Source organism: Medicago truncatula, chromosome 3, assembly GCF_003473485.1.
Source record: "Medicago truncatula cultivar Jemalong A17 chromosome 3, MtrunA17r5.0-ANR, whole genome shotgun sequence".
Taxonomy (NCBI): domain Eukaryota; kingdom Viridiplantae; phylum Streptophyta; class Magnoliopsida; order Fabales; family Fabaceae; genus Medicago; species Medicago truncatula.
In genome coordinates, this window is record NC_053044.1 from 3,066,386 (window position 1) to 3,090,925 (window position 24,540).

At 36.4% G+C, this 24,540-nt stretch overlaps 1 protein-coding gene across 2 annotated transcripts; it reads right to left on the bottom strand.

Moving 5' to 3' along the window:
- LOC112420383 (transcription elongation factor SPT6 homolog) lies at nucleotides 1-12,681 on the bottom strand. 2 transcript variants are annotated; one of them, XM_024779411.2, is made up of 18 exons: nucleotides 12,416-12,681; nucleotides 12,234-12,287; nucleotides 10,735-10,843; nucleotides 10,557-10,638; nucleotides 10,376-10,448; nucleotides 10,081-10,177; nucleotides 9,774-9,939; nucleotides 9,485-9,679; nucleotides 9,269-9,394; nucleotides 8,687-9,067; nucleotides 8,481-8,591; nucleotides 7,631-8,398; nucleotides 6,450-6,594; nucleotides 5,167-6,329; nucleotides 4,868-5,074; nucleotides 4,097-4,436; nucleotides 700-3,161; nucleotides 1-578 (listed from the first exon to the last, which is right to left on the bottom strand). In XM_024779411.2, the coding sequence occupies exons 1-17, from the start codon at nucleotides 12,459-12,461 to the stop codon at nucleotides 742-744; spliced, it is 6,483 nt and encodes a 2,160-aa protein (XP_024635179.2). In that variant the 5' UTR covers nucleotides 12,462-12,681; the 3' UTR covers nucleotides 1-578; nucleotides 700-741. The 2 variants fall into 2 exon arrangements, with proteins under 2 accessions (XP_024635179.2, XP_024635180.2); XM_024779412.2 differs by having other exon boundaries at nucleotides 10,735-10,840; nucleotides 12,416-12,680.
- Nucleotides 12,682-24,540: the final 11,859 nt, after the last annotated feature.

Genomic DNA, 24,540 nt, shown 5'->3' on the forward strand with positions numbered 1-24,540 from the left:
TAACTCAAGTAACATAAATTAAGATAAAACTTAAAAGACAACTTCAATCAAACAGAATGCTATGGACAATCTTTTTTCCTTTGGGTGGACAAGAGGGAGAAAGATTTATGTAAAGAGAAAAGTTCCCTCTGGATGTCAATAATGGAGGAATCATAAACTAGACTGCAAATTTTAGCCATGTTTTGTAACCACATTCACAGCCATAAATAACAGTACCAGCAAACTAAACAAGACAGTTTACTTCTAGAGGGAAATACCAACCACTAAAAGGCATTAACATCAAAAAATTATCACCAACTTTTACCAATAGTCTCTTCACATCCATTCAAACGAGTAGAGGGAATAGCAATCTTACCATGAGAACCAGTTCATCCTGAATTCTCAATTTCCATGTCCAACCAACATGACTGGCAACTGAGCCAAAAACTTCCTTCTGATATATTTATTTTCATAAAATAAGTGAGATGACACGTTTCACCATAGAAAAGGGAAGTCGGAGCAGATTTTGTTTGAGAGGAACCAAAATAGAATTTCACAATCCCACCATATCACGACGCATAAACAAAATAATACCCAACCTGTTATTAATTAAAAAAAAACAAAAAAATAGAGTAAGAACAGATAATGAGATCCAACAGAAACCTCCTTAAAGCTATTGCAAAACAGAACCTTGAAAATAAAATATATAAAAATATGCACCTGCAAAAGATAAACCATCATATAGGTGGTAGGCAGTGACCTTCAAGCAGTGCTGGCTGGGCATTCTCTCGCAAAATGCCCAGACTCCCCACATTTGTAACAGTTTCCACCACTGCCGCCTCCTCGTCCACCACCTCCCCACCCTCCACCTCCCCCACCTTCCTGGGTGCAGTCCCTAGCCATGTGACCCGATTCACCACATTTGTAGCACGCCCCACCACCACTTCCGCCTCCTCGTCCACCGCCTCCCCACCCTCCACCGCCGCCTCCACCACCCTCCTGAGTGCACTCCCTAGCCATGTGACCAGATTCACCACACTTGTAGCACGCCCCACCACCTCTTCCACCTCCACGTCCACCGCCTCCACCACCCTCCTGGGTGCACTCCCTAGCCATGTGACCAGATTCACCACACTTGTAGCATGCCCCCCCACCACTTCCGCCTCCTCGTCCACCGCCTCCCCACCCTCCGCCTCCACCACCCTCCTGGGTGCACTCCCTAGCCATGTGACCAGATTCACCACACTTGTAGCACGCCCCACCACCTCTTCCACCTCCGCGTCCACCGCCTCCACCACCCTCCTGGGTGCACTCCCTAGCCATGTGACCAGATTCACCACACTTGTAGCACGCCCCACCACCTCTTCCACCTCCTCGTCCACCACCTCCCCTTCCTCCACCACCCTCCTGGGTGCACTCTCTAGCCATGTGACCCGACTCACCACACTTGTAGCACGCCCCGCCACCACCTCTACCACCTCCTCGTCCACCACCGCCTCCATAGCCACTGCCTCCACTTTCTGTTATATTGCTTTCTTCATTTGTACTACTTCCACCCCAACTTTTACCACCGGTCCCTCCCCATCCACTCCCACTACCAGTCTCTCCCCATTTACTCTCACCACCAGAAGCTGTTGCATTTTTCGCATTAGCAGAACCCCATCCAGAATTTTCATTTCCAGCTCCACCATTGCTGGCAGCTGTGACTCCCCAACCACCTTTTTCCGTATTGCTTTCTTGGTTTGTACTGTTTCCACCCCAACTTTTACCACCAGTCCCTCCCCATCCACTCTCGCCACCAGAGGGAGTTACATTCTTCCCAGGAGCAGCACCCCATCCAGAATTTTCATTTCCGGATCCACCATTGCTGGCAGTTGTGGCTCCCCAACCAGCTTCAGTTGTATTGCTTTCTTTGTTTGAGCTATTTCCACCCCAACTTTTACCACCAGTCGCTCCCCATCCACTCTCACCACCAGAGGGACCAGAGGGAGTTTCATTCTTCCCATGAGAAGCACCCCATCCAGCTTTTTCATTTTCAGGTGCACCATTACTTGCAGCTGTGACCCCCCAACCACCTTTTGATGTATTGCTTTCTTGGTTTGAGCTGTTTCCACCCCAACTTTTACCACCAGTAGCTCCCCATCCACTCTCGCCGCCAGAGGGAGTAACATTCTTCCCAGGAGCAGCACCCCATCCAGAATTTTCATTTCCAGATCCACTATTATCAGCAGCTGTGACTCCCCAACCACTTTTTCCTGTATTGCTTTCTTCATTTGTATTATTTCCACCCCAACTTTTACCACCAGTCCCTCCCCATCCACTACCACCATCAGTTACTCCCCATCCACTACCACCACCATCGTTGACATCAACATTATCATCATGAGAGAAAGAACTATAACTAGATCCACGTCCACGGCCTCGACCTCTTCCACGTCCACCGCTGCCACCCCACCCTCCACCACCACTCTCCTGGGTGCACTCCCTAGCCATGTGACCTGACTCGCCACATTTGTAGCACGCACCACCACCCCTCCCTCCACCTCCACCACCCTCCTGGGTGCACTCCCTAGCCATATGACCGGACTCACCACATTTGTAGCATGTCCCGCCACCGCCCCTCCCTCCACCACCACCCTCTTGGGTGCATTCCCTAGCCATGTGACCAGACTCACCACATTTGTAGCAAGATCCACCACCTCCCCTTCCTCCACCTCCACCGCCCTCTTGGGTGCAGTCCCTAGCCATGTGACCCGACTCACCACATTTGTAGCATGTGCCACCACCGCCACCGCCCCTCCCTCCCCCACCACCCTCTTGGGTGCATTCCCTAGCCATGTGACCAGACTCACCACATTTGTAGCAAGATCCACCACCACCCCTTCCTCCACCTCCACCGCCCTCTTGGGTGCATTCCCTAGCCATGTGACCAGACTCACCACATTTGTAGCAAGATCCACCACCACCCCTTCCTCCACCTCCACCGCCCTCTTGGGTGCACTCCCTAGCCATGTGACCCGACTCACCACATTTGTAGCATGATCCGCCACCACCCCTGCCTCCACCTCCACCACCCTCTTGGGTGCACTCCCTAGCCATGTGACCCGACTCACCACATTTGTGGCACGCCCCACCACCACGACCACGACCGCGGCCGCGACCACCTCCACTGTCATTGTAATCTGAAAGGCATAGAATAGATGAGTCAGACCAACCAAAGTACACAGCAAGAAATGGAGTAAAACTATCAATATTGGATTCTCCTAGAAAATAACATGTTCATGGAATCTAAAATCCTCCAAACAAAAGATGAAGTTTTGCAACTTTCAACTGGGTATGTTTGAATGAGTAATGATAACGCATTTGACAATATGATAAAAATAAATGTATTGAAAGAAAAAAAAAACAAATAATGCATTACAGCGGAAAAACTGTTGAGAAACAAATAAAAACTTAAAATTTGATAACAGTGCAACAATATTTATGAAGATGAAATTTGTTTAATATGTCTGAAACAAAATAGACAAATGTTTCGTGCATGTATGTAGTTTAAATCTGCCATTCTTAAGAAAAAGCCATGTCATGAAAATAACCACTATAGCATGTAGGGAAGTTGATCCACCGTTGACCACCATATTCATGTGAGGATCCATCCAATTTTTGAAAAATAAGCAATTACTAGCACAGTATTGCTGTTAAGAAGACAGCTTAAATGGATCATACTCATTTTATTTTCTAAACTACATTCAATACGCATTATATAGAAGTATGATCTCATGATGCACGTATAAAAGCCAGTAATATAGAATATAAGACATGGTTTCTTGGAAAAATGAGAAAGACTCGTTATGTTTATTTAGCAGTGAAAAGAGAAGAATTCGGATAGTTATAGGTAGGTTCATAAACAATTTTAGTTTCATAAAGCTATAAAAGAAAAATAGAGGAATAATGCATGTGAGGCAAATTGTGGAATGAAAAAAAGCTTTAGTACAAACAAAAAATATTAAGTGCAAGAGATTGTAGTAATGCAAAGTCTTTTACCATCAAATGAACTTTGAAAAGCCAGTAATATAGAATGTTAGTTCAAATAAGTGGATAGATAGAGATCTTGCTTTACCTTTTGATTGGTCCTTTGCTTGTGGAACATCATTGATATGATTTTGAAAATATCCCATCACCTGCTCAATATTGTTGAATACGTGCTTCCTGAACTTGAATCCTTTTGGATGGATAGCAATAAACTCATGATGTGGTTTTGTACTTCTAATGTAAGACAATATGAAAAGGCCAGGATGCTCATATGAAATGCCAATGCCATATGGTATCCTGTTTGGATGTTCCTCCTTCTCATGTTTTAATAGTTCGTCAACTTCAGCTTTTGTGCCCTTCTTAAATTTGCGGAAATTAATTAAATCTTTCAGATGAACTACCAATGGATCGAGATAGAGTTCAATAACCTATTGTCATAGCAGCAGAAATTATTGACCGAACAAAAGAAGTGAATTTCTATATGAACAAGTAGAAATCAAAAATCTTCTCAAGGTAATCAATTATCTATGACCAATTTAAAATTAACTGATGGTTCCAGAGTCTATCATAATCTAACACTAATTACCAAACATGTCCTGAATGTATTGCCATTTATTTACAGTGCAAAATATATGTATTTGATGTGTGATTGTGCACGCACGCACCAAATCATGATATTGGAAACTATAACCTGAGAACCAGTGACCTTCATATCATGACTCATTGCACGACAGGGCACAAACACACATACCGAGAAAAAAAAATTCAAGAGTGATAAACTGATTGTATGAACCCAAACAGTGAAGCAACATACAAAAAACAGAAACATCTAGAGGATAAAGCCATCTGAGACACTGACCTTATCTAAGTTGTCAAATATTTCCTCTCCTACTTTTAATGTACTTCCAAGTTCAACTAATCTATTCATATCATGACTCTTCCCACCTTCCACAACGTCTTTGTGTACATAAATTGCATCAAAAAATTTAAGAGATAAGGTCAAATAACAAAGACCCCTTGAACTTGGGTGGAAAATATATTCCCCGACAGCCTTATCTGCAAGGAACTATTCAATAAAGAAAAGATGGAATAAATATCAATGATGTTACTGGAAATGGAAACTTAAATGAACAGAAATATCAAGCATCAAATAAGTACCTCTTTTGCTTGATCTGCAGTTATATTCTGAAAATGGGGATGAGAAATTTTTCTAGGCAAGAAACTTTTCTCAGCAAGATCCTTTTTATCTGTTGACTCTTGTAGACTAGGCAAAATGATACTTCCTTGACAATAATAGGGATCCATGTCACGAAAACTTTGATCACCCACGCTCTTCAAGTCACTCACTTTAGATGTCAGATTAACCTGGCATCTACTCTTATCAATTAGTTTGACCTTGCATTTAAGCACAACACCTTCGCGCAATTTTTCTGTTAATGGCATATCTCCAATATCATCTGAAAAATCCTCCTTGAACAGTACTCCAGATATTCCAGACTCAAGCTCACAGAATGCCTGACGAGCCAGTACACGACGAACTGTTGCCTGAACTCTTTCTCCTTCAACCAGTGCAACCCCCATTTCTCCAGTTACCATATAGAACTCGTCATCTTGAGTTGGTTCCTGAAAAGGGCTCCTGGGATCTTTAAATCCATGGAGTAGTTCCATCCTTATGTCAAAAAGAGTGGCCTTTTTGCATTCACCTGTTTCTGTTTCAAGCCCGTCTGCATATTCATTTATATCAAAACTCTCTAGCAGTTTTGGATCATTTTGAATACATTCAATTGCATTCAATTGGGTATCATTGGCATCAGCATAATGTCTGGTAACAACAGCTCTAGCTAATTCCTCAGCAAGACTATATGACTCTGGATGAATTCTTGTACGGTCAAGGACATTGCCAGCAGTATCAACAAAATTTGGGTCATCACAAGAAACCTGTAAAAAACCAACAGCATTGCAGAAAACCCTCTTTGTTTTCAGTCCAAATTTAGCCAAGTCCTTTCGATTTCTCACATCTGTACCTCCAAGTAATTCTCTGAGCAACATACCAGCTTTCGTGGGCCCAAGACCAGAAATGAACTGCAAAGGTGCTAACAGCCAGTCATGTCTACTTCCCAAATTTATGTCTATACCTACTTGGTTTGTAATATCTATCATGATCCATTCGATCATCTCCATCTTCTCATCACTTGATAGGAATCTCTCCAGAGGGTCCAATTTCCAAGACAATGCCTCTTTATTGCCTCCACAGAGTGTTGCAACCATTGCCAGTGGATTAAGAAGGTAACGTCCAAGAGCCACAGCTCTCTTGACAATGCCTAAATATTTTCAAAAACAGAACCACCATATAATTATCCAAAAAGAGACTCTTAAATGTTAGGAAAGGGATGAGAGAAAGTGGAAATGGATGCAAGAAAGAAAAAAAAACAATTGATTACCATATTGTCTGGGAAACTGGCTCGTTGAAATCTCTGACTCTTCATAGAGATGAGGCAAACCTTCATCCCCCAATACAACTGTTGGTAGTCCATTCATCTCTTGACCGGCGTCTTGAAAATTGTCCTCCGCCATCACGGAAATAATCTGATTGACAATAATTAAATAAAACTTGCTAAATTGTCGTCAACTAACAAAATAAAGGTACCAACTTGTGTGCATAATACAACTAAAATAGCAAAAGTAACACTTAGAACCAAAGATAATTAAGACACAGCATTGCATTACTTTTATCAACAAAATAGCTGCTCCTAAAAATGATATTATAAGGGAGAAAATTAATAACCTCTCAAGGTGTGATTGCAAAATGCAGAAATTATATTATAAATTACAGGAACTATAATTCATTAAGGTTTTACTCAGGTAAACGAACCAAACCACATACTAATGTAAAATCTTCAATAAAATATGGCTTTCAAAAATGTGACATTTGTGACTATATAAAATATGTATTGCGTTACAAAAGAAATTGTTCAAAAAATATAAGGGTATCTCACAGAGCAACGGGGACTATACTCCACAATGCATCCCACACTACATCAATAACCAGTATTAGCCTTAGCTTCAGCAGGAATCTTGCTTTCTTCCCCATGGAAACCCAAAGAAATCAGAATATATGGCATGCCACCCTAGACACTCCTAACCCTAATACCACCAAATTACTACTTCGATCCCACATACCACCAAACTACTACTTAAAACCCTGACAGCAGTACTACTTATAAGTTCCAAATCTAATAACCCACTTGGGTTGGCCTGGTGGTGTTGGCTTGGGACCTTGGAGCGTGCTTCTCCTCAAGATCTCAGGTTCTCCCCGGTTCCAATTAAGGTGGGCTAATTTAGCTTCGTCAAAAAAAAAAAAAAAAAAAATCCAACGCTAATATTAAAGAACTTATAATCCAATACCACTAAACTACTATGTATAACCCTAGTACCACTAAATTTCACAACGGTTTAGCATTAGCATCACATATTTTATAAATAACAAGGTTTAGCCTTAGCATTCAGGATACAGTAACAGTTCCACTATAGCCATAAAATGTCATCACTTAAGGGAGAGGCGGGAATAAAATCAATAATACAAATAAATAGGCCCATCCAGTAAGACACAAGAGCAACTTACCTCATTGATGTCCTCCTTCAACCTTATACAGGATGAATTGGCAGCTCCTAATACAATAACCTTTGGTCGATGAATTGATAGGAACTTGAGGACACAATTCTGATCCCTTTTTCTTCGCTGCTGATCATTGATATTCTGAGATCGCAATGTCAGTGACCCAGCATGCATCACATCAACCAACTCGCCTTTTGAATCCAACATCACAAATGTTGTACCTGGCTTACCATTTCCCCAACAACAAGCCACTACTCCACGCTCTTTTGCAGCAGCATTGTCGTTGTTTTGATACGGTCCCACAGAGACTCTGTTCCAGAATTGCATCCCATATTTCATTAGTGACCAGTTTTTAGCCTTAGCATTTAGCAATGCACGTGCTTCCTTCTCCATAGAAGGCAAAAGAAGGTTTGAAATGGTATCCTGCAAGATTAATTTGCGCTGCTCATTCCAAAGTTGAGTGGACGTTCCTTCACTGTCTTTTAGATAAGCATCATTGCAGACTGTCATCAACTCCTTTACTGCATCTTCAGGCAACTTTATTTCAACTTTAAGAAGCTCCTCTTCTTCAGCCTTCTGAATGAGAAGCCACTGAGAATCCTCGAACTTCAAGAGAGGTTTGTCCTTCAGCCACTTAAATCCAGCAAATTCATGAAAGGAATCTATTGCTGTATTTCCTTTCAATGTAGGTCTAGTTGATACTAAAGCCTTATCCATAAATATGCTGCGGACATATTTCCTGAAAGGTATCTCACAGCTTAACATCAAGGAAGCCTGAAAAATAAAACTACAGTGTAAGCTTAGACAATTTAATTTGATAAACTTATGAAGGGCCTTGATAAAATCAACAGAATACCATGTGCCTGGCGCCTTTAAGTACAGCTTCTAAAGTTTGAAAAGTTTCACACGTATATATTGAAGCCATCTCTTCTGGAGATTCCTCTGGATCTTCTTCACTAACCATTTCCTAGTGTCCAATAAACTTTCCAGTTATTTATCAATCAAAAAACAATTGGAATTATGAAAATATTAAGGCACGTGCGAACAAAAGCCAAAATTTACCGCTTCGTTAAGAGTAACTAGAGAACCAAATTTCTCGGGATTTCCGATTTTCCTAGCAAGTGAAGACAATCCTGCCTTTCTACAGTCGGAATAGTATGTCTTCATCAGAGGCCTTTTATAACCACTGCTTAAGAACTCATCAGCTGGCGGAAAATACAGATTAAACTTCATATCAACATCATCAATCTCTCTCTCTGTTTCAGCCTTCTCGAGCATAATGGTGATCGAGTCAAAAATCTGCTTATGGAAACTGGATTCCTCAGCAAGGAAAGACATTTGGCATTCATCCTCAAAATGTTTGTTATAGTATCTTTGGAGCATGTTCTTCCGCTTCTGAAGATGTAGCCATTTTATATCCAATTCCTTGATTATCCAGAGTATCTACACCCAAAACGGACCCATTTCATCATGTTCGTATATTGGTATACATAAAAGTTCTTTCATTCACTTAATTTGCAATTTTTAACTATTTATATTTCTTCCTATAAAATACATAAATCCTTCAAAAAGGAAATGTGACTACTTTTTGTTTAATCCATATTCCATAACATTCAACCATAAAAACATAAATTTTAAAATTACCTTGTGCCAGTTCAGTTTAGGGTTTCCCTCACCATCATTCATTGATGTATTTTCCAAATCATCCTGTTTACCATCTTTCAGAAGACTATGGCACTGTTCCTTACGGTACATTGCAATAAACGGAATCTAAAACGTAAAAAAGAAACATTAGAAAACTAAAGGAATTTTGATTAGCGTATGTAAACCAAAAAAGTAATTTAATAACGTAATTCTTACATCATATTTCTTTATATGATGCAATTCCAAGAACCTAACAATATCTTCCCTGTTTACTGTATCGACTAGTCCACAGGATTTGGCCTCGCTGAACAGTGGATTTATATTGGACACAAGTTGACGTAGTATCCAAGAACTTTCTTCTTCGATACTCATTCTGTCAACCGGAAAAGATCCTACAGTGTCCTCAATTATCTGTAGAAATTAAAGATAAATTAAATTTATTTAAATCAAAATTATGATTAACAACAGACATATTAGTAAATAACAAAAACTTTGAAAGCATGACCTGCATCCTCTCAGGTAAGTCTGTATCAGCTACAGAATTGCCCTCTCCTGCTACATGGATATTTTTAGGATCACCAGACACTGTATGCAGACCTGACTTGCCAGATCTTTGTTTGGCTTCTTTTGAAAGCAAAGACGAATGCTTCAAGTCTTTAAACTTTTTTTGCCTATAAATCAAGAACAAAATCCAATATTAAAAGGATACTGACTTACCAGTCAAAGTTATGACATTAGAAAAGAGAGCCAGTATAATAAACATCAGGATGTAGTCCACAAGCATTCATGTTACTCATGATATAGTAGTATACCTGAGAGAATCTCCCTTCCCATAGACAACAGGCTCTTCGTCCACTATAAAATCTGACATATCATCATCTTCTTCAGAAAAATCATCAAAAAGAGATCCTGGAAATCATGGATTATTTAAATTAATTTACAAACAATAGCACAGGAAAATAACTGGATGAAAACCGACGATAAGTTAGGCACAATTGTTCCAAATAAATTGATGATTATCATGTCAAACTTGTCCAACAAGCAGGCATCATATGACACTTCAATAATCATGAAAAGGGAAACAAAATACAGGATGATACTGGTCACCTTCATCAGAAGAATGTTCCATCGGCTCAGCATCTACGCCGGACTTTTTAAGCCTTTTCAACTTTCCATCACTCTACAAAAACCGAATGAAGAAACATGATAAATAATAACAAAAAGCAATCACTCTGGTGCTTAGAATAGAAATCATCGAAGTACCAGTTATAAAGAAGCAAAAGCTAACCATTTTTCCTTGATTCAAGCGCTTGTTCTCACGGATTAACTCAAGATCATCATCATCAAGAACAATGTTTTTTGACGATCTCCTGAAAATGGGTGACAAAAACACGAAATCTTGAGTCAATGCGAAGCAATGCAGAAATGTCAACTTGTTGCATTAAAGGGCAGGAAAATATAACAACGTTCTCCTTTTCTTCTTTTGTGTTTTCATAAGACTATCTTCTTCACCGCCATCTTCAGCATTATCAACTAAAAACCCATCAACCTCAAACTCATCCAAGTCTTCATCTGCTTCACCAAGTCAACAAAAAATAAATCGTCAAATATTGTTCCAGCAACATCCTCTGTACTACAGTCTTACATACACCACCTATAAATCACACATACTACCCGGGCTAGACACAAGAATACTGTATAATTAAAGAACTTAAGAAACCCATCACACTAATGATACACATAATTAATTTGGAAAATTATTCTCATGTCCATGCATGTGCTTGACAACAACTACAACAAGTTGTTTTATCATATTTAAAACAAAAAAATTCATGGCATTTAAATAAAAATTGTCTAATCATATTCACTAATTAAAAACGCATCGTTATATTGTTCACTTAAACTAAAAAAAAAAAAATCACAAAAATATAACCAAAAATAGTTTGATCATATTTAAAATAAAAATAGCATCATTACATGACAACTTCTACCGAATGAAGTCTTCATTGAGCTACTTCACAGTGAGACCAGTGAATAAAGCTGATCGAATCTAAGTTTATGGCATTTAAATAAAAATTATTTAATCATATTAAAAATAAAAAACACATTATTGCATCTTTTTCATAACAGCATCGTTAAATTTTTCATTTATACTTGAAAAAACACAAAAACTTAGCTCAAACATCAACACATGCAACAATAACTACAAAATAAAATAAAAATGAAAACTACTTCACAATGAGGACGGTGAATAAGGCTATTCGAGTCGAAGTTCATGGCATTAAAATTAAAATTGTTTAATCATAATTAAAATATAACAAAAATATAACAAAAAATTGTTTGATCATAATTAAAATAGAAAGCGCATCATCACATCTTTCATATAAGAACATCGTTACATTTTTCACTTATACTTCAAAAATATATAGTTACATTTTTTTCACTTATACTTAATTCCAAAAAAATCAACTCAAACATTAACACATGCAACAATAACTACAATATATATATATACACTTCACAGTTAAGAACAGTGAATGAAGCTATTCTGGTCAAAAATCACATCATTACGTTTTTTCACTTATACTTAAAAAATCACAAAAAATATAAACAAAAATTGTTTGATCATATTTAAAATAGAAATAAATCATTACATTTTTCACTTATACTAAAAATCAAAAACTACAGTTACATCTTTTCACTTATACTTCTTTTTTTGACGAAATTTTCTCAATTATACTTAAAACTCAAAAACAAAAAAGTTACATTTTCTCACTTATGCTTAGAAATAAAAAATAAAAAAAAAATAGTTACATTTTTTCAGTTATGCTTAAAAAAATCACAAAAAATTAGCTCAAACATCAACACATGCAACAATAACAACAAAATCAAAAGAAAAAAATGAAAACAATTTCACAGTGAGAACAGTGAACGAAGCTAATCGAGTCAAAGTTCATGGCGTTACCATCGTCATCAACAGTAGAAGCTAATTTCCTCTTCCCTTTCCTTCGGCTTATCTCTGAAAAACGAAAAAAAAATAACACAAATCAAAACCTAGAAATGAAATTAGCACAAAAAAAAATCGATAATAATTGAAAAATTTGAAATGTGTGAAGATAGAGAAACGCAATGTGAAGATTTTTCAACCTTGTTCATCATCTTCGGGTTGAGGATTTTTTCGAACTCTCGCCATTGTTGCTCGAAATGGAAAAACCCTAACTCTTGAAGAAAGGGTTTCGGAGAAATGAGTGTGATTTTGAGAAATGAAGAGTGTGAGTGAGAGAGTGAGGAATGTGTGAAGTTATAGAGATGGGATATGGATGTACGATCGTGTCCTTGGGTATTAGAGGTACTTACGGGTGTGTGCCATTGGTGATATTCGTAGAGAGAGGTATGTTGTTGGGTGAAGAAATTTGGATTGGTGTCTAGTTTGTTGGAGGGTACAAGTGGCATTGTGCATGTCACGCTTCCATATGTAATCTTCAAAAAATATTTCAATTTCAATTATGAATAAAGACAGCGTTGTTATCTTATTTTTATTTTATTTTTCATTAAAAAAATAATAATAATAAAGATAACAACACTATTAACCAATTTAAACTTTATGTAACCAAAAAAAAAAAAACCAATTTAAACTTTAAATGAGAAATTATTAAAAAGAATCTGAGAGTGATTATGGACTGGAGAGTTATATTGTTCAGATTTTAGTCAATTATCGACGAAATTTGAATTTCAATGATCCTTTTTTAATGAGAATAGGGATTAATATAAAAACACAGATAATAACACACTTTTAACTCTTGTCCAAAAAAAAAACACACTTTTAACTCATATTTATAAAACATTATTTTAGATTTTTTTTAGTGGATTTTAGATATTGGTCAAAATCTATAATTTTATATGTGATTCACTGCATGAATTTTGACCAATCAAATAAGTAATCCAATTTAAGAAAGAAATATTGTTGGTGTTGTGGGCAAACTAAATATGGTATGGTTTTATCCTTAGTATCAATTACAATAGTATCAACAATATTTATTTCCTTTGTAAAAAAAAACAATATTTATTTCTTAAATTAGATTTCCAATTTTATCAAAACAACTAACAAAGATAGTTTAGAAGTTGATTGTGCTCTAATGTATAGGATATAGTTCATTAGGAACATAAATGTTTTTAATAGTCGATGTGACTATTTTAAGATTCTCACAGCGAGAAATTCAATTAACTTCATAGGAGTGGAGTATTATTAAGAACATTTCTCTCTTATCAAATATTTTCCTAGATTCATAATCATTTGATTCTCTGTCATTCTAATTGACCTTAAATGAATCAAAATAGCCCAAAGAAGTTAATATAATGTAAATGGTCAGACCCTTGTAAGGACTTCCTAAAACTTAATGTGGATCCCCACCTTAGTAATGGTCGTTAAGGTTTAGAATTATAGTTAGGAATCAAGTTGGCATATTTGCATATTTGAAAACCTATCTGAGACAGTTTTTGATGTGGCTGATAAACGTGAGAATGATCTGTTATTCTAATTACAAAAATAAGTGCAAGCGTACAATTTTTTGAGTTAGAGTTATAGTATAAAGAGATATTACCCATAGGGATTATGGTTGGTACTTTCAGAATCTTTCCAAACAAAAAACTAGTTTGAGTAAAAATAAAAGAAATCATTTTAGGCTTTCAACAATTAAAGTAAAGTGTGATAATACACAAAACAATAAGATTGGGTTTAGATCTCAATGGTAGAAAAGTGGTCAAAGACTTAGACTTGGTTACAAAAACAAGAGCAATCAGGATGTTGCAACATCATACTACTTCTTCGAGACCAAACTGTTTGGGGTTTCTCAACTCACTCATCATTGTTAACTTAACGATATTGTTTTCTTAATGTTCACAACTACTAAATTAACCGTGAAATATTAAATGGTCAGATCTTTCCTCGGAATGTTCAAGGCAATCTTTCAAGGTTTTTATCTCTCTCAAACATAAAATGTAATTCATATTAAACAAGTCGTTTTGTTCCTTTCCTCTTTCGGGTTCAAGGAACTTGACAGTAAAATAAAGTTGATTAGGTTTTATTTTCAAGATTAAAGTTTCAACAACTTGTTTAAAAAGAAACATAAATGTTGTAACAAAACAAACATGTGAACATATTATAACATCGTCATTCCTTGATTGCGAAAGTATTTATCTCATAATTAGCTTAACCATAAAAATACAAATGGAATAGAATTTAAATAAAAACGTCATCACATAAATTACTATAAATATTTAGAGTTTAAACAAAAGAAATTACCATCCAACGATCAATCGTGTTGGGATGACATTGTGCGACGGGGCAAACTAAAGGCTTCACTAATTCCTATGATCAACTTCTCATTTGTCCACTAACTGGGTAACTTGGTGGTTCACCACCTATTTAGGATCGCAATGTATAATACAAATTATAATTAGGTCGTAACACCAACCCTCAAATTGTAACTATGATTCTTCATAACATGAGCCTTCTTTTGTTTAATATTTTTTCTAATTTTAATATTATGAAATATATAAAAGATATAATTGAGAGCTAAAAACTCGTTGTATTATTAGTGTGATTGAACTAGATTATGTGCATAGTAAAATCAAAATGATCAAAGAAACTAATGAAATAAAATGAGTGTTGACGAAACTATTGGATTCTCTATGTCTTACAATAACCATGAGTGCAAGTTGAACAAATCATTATTATTGTTAGGTTACGATGGTTTACACCATCATCATCATTGTTGGTAGCAACTGAAAACGCTATTATACTTTCAGAGTCTAACTAATGAAAGTATATATTGCCTCAAATGATAGTATAAAAAAAAAATCTAACCCACATAAATTGAGGTGATGTGGCTTTGTGCAATTTTTCAGTTTGTAAACTTATTTGCGTAAAAGTATAAGAAATCACTCAAGTAACAACATATAAAATAAAGTTGAAAACAATTAAATATGAGAAAGAAACAAAACACTTAAGAGATATAAAATGACAAAGCATGTTTAAGAACAATGAATCAATTATGAACATAGATTTGTAAAGATATAGAAAGTTGCAACTTTATACAATTTCTTGGAGACCAAGTGACCTTGGGAGTTTTCTAACACAACAATCATGGTAAACATGGCATGACACTCTCTTGACGTCACAACTCACAAGCTTACCATGCAACAATATTAAGGTCAGGTCTCAACACTACCAAAAAAAAGTGGTTACTTGCCACACCAAAATTGCCACATTTTTACTTTAGCCGTGGATAACAACTAAAATCCATAAAGGTCTACTTACCACACCAAAATTCTCACTATTTTGTTTTAACCTTGGATAACTACATTTTGTTTTGACATTCTCGGCAAAAAGAAGGGTGTGTATCACACTTTTCATTCCCACACTATTTTTGGCCGAAAATTTCATTCCATTTTCATTTGTTGCGCTAGAAAACCTCAATCTTCTTTCATTCTTTCATCCCATCAGAAAACCCTAAAATCAGTTCTTTCACCGTTCTTCCCCAAAGTCGTGTCTTTCTTCAAAAAACCTAATCCCATCTTTCTAGCCTAAAACTTAATCCACAAATTAGTTTGTTCATCTCATCAGAAAACCCCAAATTAGTTTGTTACCATCTTCTCTCGCTCCCTCTCAATTAGTTCGTTTTTACCCTGAACTAGTTCCAATTTGTTGTACACCAGTTCTGACGCAGTACGAAAGCGTAGGGTTAGCAAGCGTTAAACCTAGATAGAAAAGAAAGAGTTTGCAAGCGACAAACTTGTGAAAATAGGGTTGCAAGCGACAAACCTATCAAAATAAGGGTTTTCGGAATCAACCAGAATTGAGAGAAAAGTCTCGAATATTATTAATGAATAAAAGTGTACCTCTTAGGCTACATAAGTTATGCTTATATAGTGAAAGAAATAACAAACCCGTGGGCCAAAATAAAATAAAACGTAATATAATAATAACGAGTTCTAGAGAATTACTAAGATTTGGCTAAATAATAAATACTACTAAATTACTAACAAAACCCTCCTGCATCAGTCTCCTCCACCTCTGAAGAACTCGACCCCGAGTTCTCGTTCTAGTGAAGAGCTATCCATTCATTGTTGACTCCTCCAATAAAAAGAGAATACCCTCATGGATCCCATTGAACATATGTAGTAGCATACCAAATACTTTCTAGATCCATCATTTTAGCTTCGAATTTAATCGTGGTACTAGGTGACCAATCCTTGAGTTGTGGAAATTTTTGTAAAGTAACATAATCAAATGGTTGGTGTTATACCCTGTTTTTGGACCTAAAAATACTGGGCCCAATTTCATTTCAAACTTTGTCGATTATCAAATTTCAACTGCACAGTTCAAATTGTCTCTGCCTCGCAGTATTTTCAATCACAATTTTACCTATGTTTTTTTGCTTTTGCATAAAACCTTTCGAAATGTCTTTACTTGTCTTGTAAGTCATTCAAAAGTGTCTCTGAATCATTACATTGCTTTTTCTACAGTTTATTTCAAAATTTGCAAAAAGTCGTACAGAAGGGTGTTTTGGTCATTTCCTGCAGTGGGACCCATTTTCATCCTTGTGACTGTCTCTGAGTCTTTTCAGATTGTTTTTTTACACTTCATCAGTAAACCTTGTTAAATTCATTTCAAACTTGCATCTGAGTCAGTGTCAAGTCAATTTGAATCTGTTTAGGTCAATTTTAGCCCTAGGGGCATTTTGGTCATTTCACACAAAATTTTGGCATAGAGAGGTTACTTTGAAGTACCTCATTTAGGCCATTGGTTCGTTTTAGTCCGTTTTGTCAATTTTACTTTTGTTTCGCTTTACGTTTGGTCAAATTGCGTTTTTTATTCAATTTTATTTCAATTGCATTTTGGTCCCTCAATTGAGGTTCCAAAATTGCATTTTTTGTCCAAAAAGTTTTTAATTTCATTTCAGTCCTTGCTTTTATTTTTTCAGTCCAGTCCCTTTTTTTTTTTAATTGCAAACAGGTCCTTCAAGTCAGAATTATAGGGCAGCGCCCCCTTTCTCAGTCCAATGCACACATGTCAGCTATAAAAGGTGTACAGTGCCACACAGACCCATTAATCACACGCCACATCACAAACACCTTCCAACTTTTTTTCCGTTCTCAAAGATCAAAAACTTAACAATTTTCCAGAATCATCAAGAACATTCAAACCCTAACCGTTTCTGAACCAATCCCAAATCAACTCAAATCAACACAAATCAACATAGAACATTACAAATCAGTGCAGAATCAACAAGATCTTTTACAATTCTCAGAGATTCTGCATCGAATCTTCATCATCGAATTGAGTTTCTTCGCAATCCAAGGTGAGAATTCGCCATTGACGAACTCCAGCACCGATCACGAAGGATTCGAGAGCGTGAAAAGAAGAAGGAAAGAAGCAGAATCTGGACCGGTGAAGAAGAAGAAGAATCACCGATTTATTTTCGGTTTCAAAGCCAGAAATCAACAAGCAAAAGCCAAATCCAAGTGTTTCCGAAGAAACTCAACAGAATCTCCATAAAAACTCAGGTAAAACTCAGAATCTCTCTTCAAAAAATAATATCATAGTTTAAACCTGCAAAATCACGTGAATAAACAAATCTAAATCTTCCAGAATCACAAAGAAAATCATAACCGTAAACACGTAATTTTCACTTTTCTCTTCTCAAAAAGCATCAACGCAAGCGAATCGTTACAGATCAAGAAGGATAAAAAAGGATTTGATCCAAGAAAGTTTCAAAAAAAAAAAGAGTTTCAAAACCGTAACATAAAACCTCAGATCTACAACGATTCAGACCTTGCATGCAAAATCTAATGCCATATTCTTGTTTAGAATGAAAAAGGATGTCTTAATCTGCAAAAGTTTTTGAAAACGGAGGAGTTTCTCATCTCCGGCGCGGCGGCGCCGCCCTGTTGGGCCGGCAAGCCACCACACCGGAGCGGTGAAGCTCACCGGAGAAGACAACCGGAAGAGAGGAGAGAGGTGAGAGTTTCTCTCACTAGGTTTAGGGTAGAGAGAGAGAGGAGAAGGAAGAATGGACTGGACCGGTCCTGTAATCCTTTTATAACCAGCTGAACCGGACCGGTCCAGCTCTGGTTCGTTTCCCTCAATCTAGACCGTTGGATCTAGGGTTCCATCTCCTGGATCAATCCAACGGTCCCTGCGCTTTCCTGTGTTTTGAGTATGGGCTTTGGGTTTGGGCTTAGGTTTCTTTTACGTTTTTTTGTTTTTCTTGCTATTTGCACTGCCTTTCTTGCTATCTGAACCTGTTGCTTGCTTACATTTTTTACAAAAATTCCTAAAAAAAATCCTAGTTGTTTCTTGATGTATTTTTGGTATTTCTATGGTATTTTTGCATGTAAAAAAAATGGTAAAATGGCATGAACTAATTTCCATGTGTTTTTACACTTTTGGTATACTTTTTGCTATGTTTTTGTTCTTGATACTTTGATATGTGCTATGAATGATACCTTATCTTGTGATGAATATGCCTCTGGACATGTGCTTCTTTTTGCTGTTTTTGGATATTGATTTTATGGATTTCTTGTTTTACAAGCAACAAGTGTTTGTTTTAAAGAATAAAGTGTCAAATTCCTCTATGAATTTGGTGTGATACTTTGCTTGCATGTGTCTCCATTAATTTCATGTCATGGCTTGAAACAAAATCTCTTTCAAAATTGCTATGATGTGATGATTATGGGTTACAAGTACCTTTAGGTATCATATCAAATTTTTTAGGTTTGTTACCACTTTATTACTTTCTTTTGCTTTTCCTATGCAATTTCTTTTTGTTTATTTCCTACTATTTTGTGCTTTGTGATTACTAACCATTTCATCTCGTGTGTCATACATTTCATAGCATTCCACCACCCCCTCCACTTTCTTTAGCCTAGCATTTATTTTTGCAAGTTTTAATTCATTTGGTGATGTAATTTGGTATCATTGGTTTGTAGCTTGGCAAAGGGGCCATAGAATGTATTTAGGCAACTTTTGTAATATGGACTATGGACACTATGACGCACCGGCACGCACACACTCACCCTAGATGTATGCCTAGGATTGCATGTGTAGATGTATGGCTAGGATTGCATGGTTAGATGAATGCTTAGGTTTAAACACTTAGAGAAAATCCAACTTTTTTCCAAAATATGCAAATGACCTCACTTGAAAACCTTTTTTGCAAAATAAAAATAGGAGTCAAAACTCCTCATTTCCCTTTATTTTTCTTAAGTAAAATTTCTAATGAATCTTAAATATACATAGGCTTTATCTTGAAAAAAAAAAACTAATTCCACCTCACCTTTTCCAAAATCTCATGCCCTTGAGGCCTCTCATCTCTATTCTTCAAAATCCCTTTTATAAAACTTAAAATCAACCAACAAAAACAAAAACCCTTTTTTAGCATGAACTACGATCGGTTTTGATCCCTTAAAAGGGTACGTAGGCAATGAGTCAAAACTCCTCCAAGCCGAAATAAAATCAAATTCTACTTCTTCTCACCCCCATTCTTCATTAATCACACCTTCTTTTTTCACAAATAGGCAATAAAAAATAAAGCGTAGAAATAAACTTAGGAGAGCGGCTATTATGGAATACCATAATCGCTCCGGGTGCCTAACACCTTCCCGTAGCGAAAACGACCCCCGGATTCAGAAACTCAAAAGGGTTTTTCTCCTTTTACCCTTCCCAAGAAAAAAGAGAGATATCAACGGTCAAAAGGTTCAAGTCCAATTAATGGCTTGGCACCCGAAAACCATGATAACAGTTGGTCAATAGCTTCAGTTGAATAAAAAGCATCCCAAAACAAGTACTATCTTCTGTTCTCACATGGTGTTTGCATTGGTAGACATATAATTTGACCATTTTTCCTTCCTACTCCACAACATCCAACATTTGTAACACTAAAATCATAAGCTGAATGATTGCTTATAATATCTTGAAAAATACCATAAGAATTCACGTAGATAAATTTTGAATCAGGAAGCTGGTTGTTAAATTGATCAACGAGACCTTTCAATTTGTTGTTGAATATTTGGTTTGTTGAATTGATTTCTTGCACACATGTTATGCCATTTGACTCAGATTTAGAGCTCACCATGAATCCAACAATGTTAGGCTGTCCAATAATCTTTGCAAAACCTGTTACAATAGTAGTACCATACAGTTTCTTGATATCATCAAATTTATTTTCGTTAACAATGCGAGAAATCGCTTCTCGGATATCAAACGGCTGCTTAAGATCTTGAAGGGCAATAAAACGATGTTCATTAACATCATATAGTTGTTCTTTATATTCATAACTCACATTTTGCAATCCATTTGTCAAGGCATCTCTCCCAGCCACATGCAAATTCTTAACGACGTCTCTCCCAAGTGCAAGTGAATGAAATTATTCATCTTGAGAAAAATAGTCTTAAACACCCGATGTCTTGCAGTGCATTGCAGCATCGCCCAAGTTCTCTACAAAAACTTCTTCTCTACTGGTAACCTTAACAAGAGGGGGCCCTGCTAAAACAATAATGCCATTTTCCTTGACCATGACACTTTCATCAGCCATAGCAGGTATATAGGCACCACCAGCAGTGCCTCCTTGTTCCATTTTGACAATGGCTTGCTGCAACTCCACATTCCTTTCCTCTATATTACGAAATTTAGCTCCTTCTACAGGAATTGGTTCTCCTCCTCTGCTCGGATTGTTTCTGTTGTTGGCGTCGTTGTTGTCAACCTTAGTTGTCCACGCCACCATCTGATCTAACAAATCTTCGATGTCGTGGTAAGAGTTGTGGTTATGCCGGCAAACTCTTCCCCCGTCATAAGTTGATCTCCCATGGCTTATCATGTTAGGAAGAGAACAGGAGAAACATGCTCTAATACCAACTGACGCAGTACGGAAGCGTATGGTTAGCAAGCGCTAAACCTAGATAGAAAAGAACAAGTTTGCAAGGAAAAAACTTGTAAAAATAGGGTTGCAAGCGACAAACCTATCAAAATAAGGGTTTCCGGAATCCACCAAAATTGAGAGAAAAGTATCGAATATTATTAATGAATAAAAGTGTGCATCTTAGGCTACATAAGTTATGCTTATATAGTGAAAGAAATAACAAACTCGTGTGCCAAAATAAAATAAAACGTAATAATAATAGTGAGTTCTAGAGAATTACAAAGATTTGGCTAAATAATAAATACTACTAAATTACTAATAAAACCCTCGCTTTCTCCTTTGTCGATTTCTCTTTTTGGTTTTGGTAAGCTTTCTCCTTTAATTTGTTTTCTCTTAATTATTAGTTTTTTAACCTACAAGTTTGTTGAATTTATGACTTTAGGGGTTGGATTTTGATATTTCATGAAATTTGTTTATCATGATGATTTGTGTGTTTATTCTCTTTTCTTGTTATTTGGTTGTTGAGAAATTTGTAGAAAATTTCCTATCTTTGAAATTAAATGTTTTTTGTTATGTTTAAACTTAGAGCAATGATATTTGCACATCCATTCCATGACAACTTTAGTGGGAATCTTGTTTTTCTCTCTTCTTATTGGTCAAAAACAATGGAGAGAGATAAAGGAAGAGAGAGGATAAGACCATCATGTGAGTATGAGAGAGAAAGTTGTACAAAGTTGTCACAAATTGGTTGTACAAATATCATTTCTCTTAAACTTAAACCTGTTTCAAAAATTTGGAAGATGTTTTTGCCTTTGTTTTTTCCAATTCAGGGTGTAGAATTAATTTCAGATCTAAAATTAATTTGTATTTTTCAAAAGAGATATAGATACAATTTCTGGTGTAGGTTGTTATGAGCCTACGTTGTCAAAGCGGAAAAGCGGCGTGGCACGGCCATCCTAAAAATTGACGCGGCGCGGTATGGGGGCCCGTAGCGGACACTATTTTATGACGCAGACACTAATATATCGAATACTAAACTACTATAATGTTGAAAAAGAAATACTAAAATAACTTAAATATTACTCAAAATTCATAATTTGAAATAAAACATGTCTTATGCAAAACATAAGAACATACTTGCAATAAATACTAATAAAATTCAAGGTAGCCAACACTTTAAGCCTCTAAAGCTTAAAGTAACAAAATACTAAACATGAAATAAAAGTTCGAATTCTATAATCATGAAAACCTTCACCATCACTTCCACAATCATTCATATATTCTGCATCATCCTCTTTCTCTTCAATATCTTCCTCGTCATCCTCTTTTTCTTCATCACCCCAATCATTTACATACCTTGGATCATATTCGTCAACTACTGCCACTTTCTTTCCTTTTCCCTTAAAAACTTTTTCCCCTTGCTTTCCCCTTGCCCCTTTCTTTCCCTTTCCCTTAGATTTTGATGGGTGTGATGTTGTAGCTGTTGCAGCTGCCTTCTGCGAAGTTGCTTGGCTCCTAGTGTTGAATAAGGGCTCGACAACAATACTCACCTCTTCAACATCTAGCCAACCTAAATCATCATCAACAACATCACTTTGACCATCGCGAACACAAACTTCATCTCCCAATAACTAACTATTCACTACCAGCATTAATTTCAGGATCATCCATGAGCACCGGATCAATATATTAATCACTTTCACGGTTTTCCTTCAAAGTTTGGTTGTACTTGACAAAAACCAATTTTTGCAACATCTCCTGTTCAAGCCTATTTCTTTTCTTGGAGGGAATCTATTACAAATTATAATTTAAATGTTAGTTTAAAATTTAAATGATAGATGATTACGAAACTCTAAATATAAAGAACTTAATATTAACAAGGACGTACATGCTCAAAAGTACTCCAATTCCTCTCACACTCCGATGCGCTACAAGTCAAACTCAATATTTTAATAGCAAGTAGCTGCAAATTTGGTGTTTTCGATCCCCACCTCTTCCACCATTCAGCTGAAATGCAATTAAATTATTAGCATTAACATATAAAATTTATCATGTGACTAATTTTTTACGAAATAGCAATCACTTACTAGGAGATGTACGCTTATCATCTTTGTGCCTTATTGCTTCCTCCAATCTAAAGTTACCCAAACAAGCCCTATACTTTGACAAATCCGCATGGATGTCATCTAGATTTTCATGAGAAGAACAAAGCTTTCTAATGCATTCATAAAGGCCATCCAACAATAGATCATCATTATCCATTTGTGGATTGTTATAAAAATGCTTCGGATTCAGATAATGTTCAGCTGCATGCAACAGATGATGTAGTGGACACTCCACTTTCTGCAACAATGTCAAGGATTGGTTTGTACTTGCTTTCCTTGTCACCAAAGTTTTCTTTATTTGATTCCTTGCATCCACCATTGCTTGATATATGAAACCCATTGCAAGGATTTTTTTCATTATCAACCAACCTAAGTACTTTTATAAGAGGCCTCATAGCTTTAAGAGCATGAACAATATCATCCCAAAATGAGACTTAAAGAACAATAGAAGTTGCCTTCCTACCCTTGGCTTCATCACCCACCTTTAAGTCTGACCACTCTTGAGAAGTGAAAATGGTTCTAATTTTTTGTTTTAGGTTGTGCAACCTTTGCAATTGAAGAAAGTTTGTTGCAAACCTTGTGACTCCATGTCTAATCAACTCCATTTCAGCTTTCTCCCTCAACAGATTCAAAACCAAGTAATGGTTATAGATGAAACTAACAAGACTAATTCCTTGTGCTACAACTTTCTTTACTTTTGGAATCTTTCCAATCTCTTCAAGTATTAAATTTATGCAATGTGCAACACATGGAGTCCAAAAGACTTTTGGTCTTGAAGCTTGAAGAAGTTTACCTTTACAAAAATATTTTTGAAGACAATTAAAGAATGTAATGTAACAAAATATGTTTGATATAAAGTAATTGAAGGATGTAGAAAACCTTTCCGGCCAAAACATAATTGCTCTCGTTGTCAGTAACCAGCTGCACAACACTGCTTTCGCCAATCTCCCCAACAAATTTATCCAACATCTCAAAAATTGTTTTTCTGCCTTTCACATGTGAGGAAGCATCGATACTCTTCATAAACATAATACTTGTCGGAGACTTGATTAAAAAATTAATCAATGTTCTTCCTTTGTATCGGTCCAACCATCGGACATTATGAAACAACCATATTTTGCCGCTTCCTCCTTGTTAGTCTCCAACATTTTATGTGTATTTTCCAACTCTCTATTAAGCTCCTTGTAAGTTGATTGTTTAACTGCACATTCTACAAATTGATTGCAAATAAATGAACAATTTATAG

Excerpts from the sequence above, each read along its gene's own strand:
- LOC112420383 (XM_024779411.2), bottom strand. The coding sequence starts at position 12,461 with ATGGCGAGAGTTCGAAAAAATCCTCAACCCGAAGATGATGAACAAG. Across the intron at positions 9,395-9,484 it reads ATCATATAAAGAAATATGAT|ATTCCGTTTATTGCAATGTA; the intron begins GTAAGAATTACG and ends TTTACGTTTTAG. Across the intron at positions 3,162-4,096 it reads AGCAAAGGACCAATCAAAAG|ATTACAATGACAGTGGAGGT; the intron begins GTAAAGCAAGAT and ends TATGCCTTTCAG.